This window comes from Pteropus vampyrus, unplaced genomic scaffold (genome assembly GCF_000151845.1).
Source record: "Pteropus vampyrus isolate Shadow unplaced genomic scaffold, Pvam_2.0 Scaffold124, whole genome shotgun sequence".
Lineage (NCBI taxonomy): Eukaryota > Metazoa > Chordata > Mammalia > Chiroptera > Pteropodidae > Pteropus > Pteropus vampyrus.
The window spans coordinates 350900-355392 of NW_011888905.1; the positions used below are offsets into that span (position 1 = coordinate 350900).

Genomic DNA, 4493 nt, shown 5'->3' on the forward strand with positions numbered 1-4493 from the left:
TAGAAGCCGCCGCACACCTCTGTTCCTCAGGGGTTTGGAATGGTACCTGCCTCCTGGAGGTCTGAAAAGGGACATGAGTGACCCACGGAAAGCACGTGGAACAGGACCTGGAATTTAATAAGCGTACTCGGTGGCCCCCAAAATGTGCATTTTGTACGTTGATCGTAATTTGAGGTGCATCTCCCCAAGGGTTCTTGGCACCTCAAGCAGACGCATACCCGGAGGCAGACGCCTGGCCCCTAGCTGAACTTCGAAGCACGCGCGAGTCGCCTGGTGGTCGCAGGTGGCTTCCGCGCGCAGGGATCTGGGGCGCGGCTCAGGAGTCTGTGTTCTCTGAGCTTTAGAGCTGGTCCAGAGCCAGCAGGAGCCGCAGTGCTGGGAGCTGGGCGGGGGCCGTGGCCCGGGGCGCTGTGGCCTTCTTATGCGTGTCGGGACCCTCACAGGACAAGTCTTGTGCCCACTGGCCCTGGCAAGCCCGCTGCCACCCAGCCAGGGGGGGCGTCTTGGATCTTGGACAAACGGACCCACACCGCCCGGCCAGCAGCACCCCCACGGCGTCCCTGCTGGCGCTTTGGCTCCGCTCGTTGACATAGGAAGGTCAGCACGGATGCCGCTTTCGGCAGTCAGACAGACTCATTTATTAGGGCGCGACCACGGGCGACATCTGTCCCGGAAACTGGAACAACGCGCCGGACGCGGGAGGCGTGAGCAGGGTAGATTTGCAGTCTGGGGGCGAGACAGCCACACACATACAGGAGGATGCGAACAGACAGGTGCCACCAGCCTGGCCATGCTGAGCCGACAAGGCAGCATTCAGAGGACCCCGAGAAGCACAGTGTAGGGAGGCCGTGTGGGGAGAGAGTGAACGGGGCTTGGAGTGGCAGTGGGTGGCAGGTGGCACTAACCGAAGGCATGTTTGAGGGGGTTAAATAGGACGTTGGCATGAGGGCGGAGGGGTGTGAGGCTGAGACAGCGGCCGATGACGTGGGCTGTCACTGAGGGGTGGTTCCTGGAGGTGCCTCTGAGATGGGGAGGTTCTAGATCATGAGGAGGAGGAGAACCGGGACCTTGTGGAGCCCACACGGTGAGGAGCGATGAGCCCCAGGCAGAGCGGGTGCAGAGAGGAGGGCCCAACACTGGCCGCGCCCATGGCTTTGGGCTTTGCCTAAACCCTCTGCTGGGCCGCACCCTCTGTCGGACCTCCTAGCCCTCCCCATTTCACCCCTTCCCTGCTCCCCCTGCCAGTCACTCAGACCCCACTAGTAGGGCTAGTTCCTTCACCCCTTGGAAAGTCTGAGACACAGGCCCCGAGACCCTCGGAGCAGGCCGGGACCCCGCCGCGCTGCTCCATCACCGGGTCGTCTCCTGGCCGCTTTACGGGAGTTCGGCCTCGGATCTTCGTTCCCAGACACTCTGGGGCTTCTGCTTGCCTAAAGTGGCTTCCGCTGCCTGCCCCTTCTCTGGGCACCGGGATGTTTCTGTCATCATCACATGCCAGCCTAACCCGTCTCCACCTCCGAGCTGTCCTTGAGGGCGTCTGAGTCCCTCCCTACAGGGTTTGGCCTCCGGGGCCAGGAGGACCGAAGCGGTCGAAGAGTCACCCCCTGCCCACCGAGTTACTGGTCCTGAATAGATGAGGTCCCCCAGCCCACACTCCAGCAACAGCAACACCACCCCCCCGAGAAGAGTGATGCCCGATGCAGCAGGAAGAAATGGGGCCGCTGGCGGCCGGAGCTTCAGGGGTGCTGGGGAGAGGGGCTAGAGCGAGGGGAGGAGCCGAGCGGGGACACTCCTTATGGTGCCCCTGGGCTGGGCTGGGTAGGGATTAGTTTAGAATGGAGGGTCTCTGTGTCCCCAGGGACAGCATCCTCCCCCATGGGGGACAGTGGGATCTCCCTAGAAGGGTCCTTGGCATCGGCAACCACCGTGATGCCCTCGAGCCCATCCGTGATGGGACAGATGGTCAGAGGCCTTTTGCCACAGGACCACAGGCAGAAGAAGGGCCGGAGGGGCCCAGAGAAAGAGGAGTCAGGGAAAGTGTAGATGTGGGACCCGTCAGTCATGTTGTAGAAGGAAATGTCTCCCGACTCATAGTCCAGGAAGACCCCCACCCGGCGGGGCGGTCCTGCCAGCGGAAGGGGGGTCCGGAGTGGGGTGAGGGCCCAGTACCCATTTCCATACAGCTCCACCGCCCAGAACCCATTCTCCGGAGTCATGGAGTCGAACCCTTTCTTCGGCACGTCCTCCCTGCACACCCCGATGGCCCAGTCGGTCCTGTCCCCCACCTCCACCTCCCAGTAATGCCTCCCGGAGCTGAAGGCCTCCCGACCCAGCACGCAGGGCCAGGAGTCGAATCTCTCCGGCTTCTCGGGCACTTTCTGACGTGAATCTTCCAGCCAGACAGCTTTGGAACCCTCATACAGAAAGAGATGGGGGTGGGCGGTGTCTGGGTCCAGAGTCACATCAACTAGAGACAGGGAGAGAGCGAGTCTGAGCGTGGAGCGTCAGAGGTTGCAAGGCCCATCATTCCTTCCCTTCGCCCCCTCCCACAGAGGCCGGGCACAGCTCTAGGAGCTGGCAGGTCTCCTTGGAGCAGGGCTGGCTGGTTGGTGGGTTGGCTGGCTCAGTTGCCTCTGTTCGCCTCTTCCATCGACAGCCGCAGGGTGACGGATGAGCTGCCTGTCCCCAGTGCCTAATGGGACCCTGTCGGAGGGGGCTTGTCTCTGAGTCATCTTCCGAGGGCCTCTATTTGCCTCAAGGAAATGTTGAGGCCACTTGCCATCCCCTCTCCCCTCTCTGCCTTCATCACCTAAATCACTAAAATGTGTTACTGTCCTTATTCCCAAGTATTATAGGACTTTGAATCCATGGGAGATGGAGCCCCAGAGCCCTTGAGAAGTTGGCAGCCACTGACCTGCGTGAAGTGTTGACTTTTTCCACTCTGCAATGAGAGAGAGAGAGATGTGTGTGAGAGAGGGAGAGAGGGAGAGAGAGAGGGAGAGAGGGAGAGAGAGAGAGAGACAGAGAGAGAGACAGAGAGAGAGAGAGACAGAGAGAGAGAGAGAGAGAGAGAGAGAGAGAGCGGGGCACTGACAGGTCTTACAATAAGAACCGGAAGCCCATGTGGGCGGGGTTGGGACAAGAAGGTAGAACTTACTGAGCTCTTCCAGGAGGTTCTCTGAAAAAGAAACAGAAATGCCCAGTGACCTTCTGTAAGGGACATGAGGGAGGGGACATGGTGTGAGAAACACACACGGGAATAGCTGTGTGTCATGACTACCTGATTGCAGAATCACGGTCGATAATGAAAAACAAGGGTTATGTCCTCTCTTCTAAGAAAGACGCAGGAAGTCCCTACAGGCTGGAGGCCAGACCTTTCCTCCCTAGCTGGGAAATCGTGTTAGCAGTGAGGACAGTGCCTTGGGGCAAGTAGCGAGGAAACGTCTAGTGTCCCGGTTAGAACCGGTCTGACCTTTTCTGCCCCCAACCCTCGTCTTCCCTCATATTGGGTATGAGCTATTCCAGGAGCCTCTCAGTCCCCTCTGCCTTGCAGAACTCAAGAGTCAGACATCTTCCACTGACCATCATCCCGGAGGACGCGGCTCCAACCTCACCCAACAAGCAGCCTGGGGTTCAACGACGTACCTGTGGAGCTGAATTCAGCCTTCCTCTGCCCGGATTGGTCCCGGTATAGCCTCCAGGTGAAGAACACGGACCCGATGATGAGAATTCCTAGGACCACCAAGATGACGGCCAAAGCCACCGCCCACGGGGTCAGCCTTGGGAAGAAGGGAGCTGAAACAAACCCCCCAAGGAGGACATTTGTTGAGAAACATTGAGCAAGTCTGACTCTCCTTGCACAGCGGGGATGAACAGGGCCCTTCCCACTCCTCCCCAGGCGAAAACAGCCCGTCCAGTGCCACGGAAGCTTTTCAGAAAAAGTTTGATCTTGGGGAAGAGAGAGCAGAGAAAGAGAGGGAAGAAGACGAACAAGGGCCACGTGGGGACAGAACCTGTGAAAGAAAGAAGATAATGGACCAATTCATGTCATCGTGGAAGTTGCTCCCTCACGATCAATGCAGGATGGGAGCCAAGGGGATGGGGAAGTTGACGGGGAAGGGGAAATGTCCCCTCTGTGGGCAGCAGCATGGGACTCAATGACCAGAGAAAGAGGAACAGTTCCTGCCTGGACCTGAGGTAGCGTTTGGGGAGGAACAAGGAGATTCGCTTCCCTGAGAAGGTGGGGAGCCCAGACGAGCTGTCGTCTGGGGCAGGGAGGAGAAAGGGGGCCAGAGTGGGGGCCAGGGGGCAGCTCAGTCTTCCCGCGTCCTCCAGGAGGGTCTCTGGGCCAGGAAGGCCCCCAGAACGAAGCTTCTCCAGCTGAGGCGTATCTCCGATGACGGAAAAGCTGGAATTTCTGAGGCCTTGGCAGAGTTTATGCCTGAAGAATCTTTACTCTTCAGGCGAAGTGTGTGGGGCCCCCGTGAGTGGTC

The 4493-nt window shown here is 59.2% G+C and overlaps 1 protein-coding gene across 1 annotated transcript in view; it reads right to left on the bottom strand.

Moving 5' to 3' along the window:
• Window positions 1–1793: 1793 nt before the first annotated feature.
• Window positions 1794–4493, bottom strand: part of BTN1A1 (butyrophilin subfamily 1 member A1) — a 16457-nt gene continuing 13757 nt past the window's right edge. Inside the window, exons 5-8 of the mRNA XM_011366339.2 lie at window positions 3646–3795; window positions 3158–3178; window positions 2915–2941; window positions 1794–2467 (exon numbers count right to left, since the gene is read on the bottom strand). Of these exons, the coding sequence (XP_011364641.2) occupies window positions 1794–2467; window positions 2915–2941; window positions 3158–3178; window positions 3646–3795 (872 nt within the window). The remainder of the gene's footprint in view (window positions 2468–2914; window positions 2942–3157; window positions 3179–3645; window positions 3796–4493) is intronic.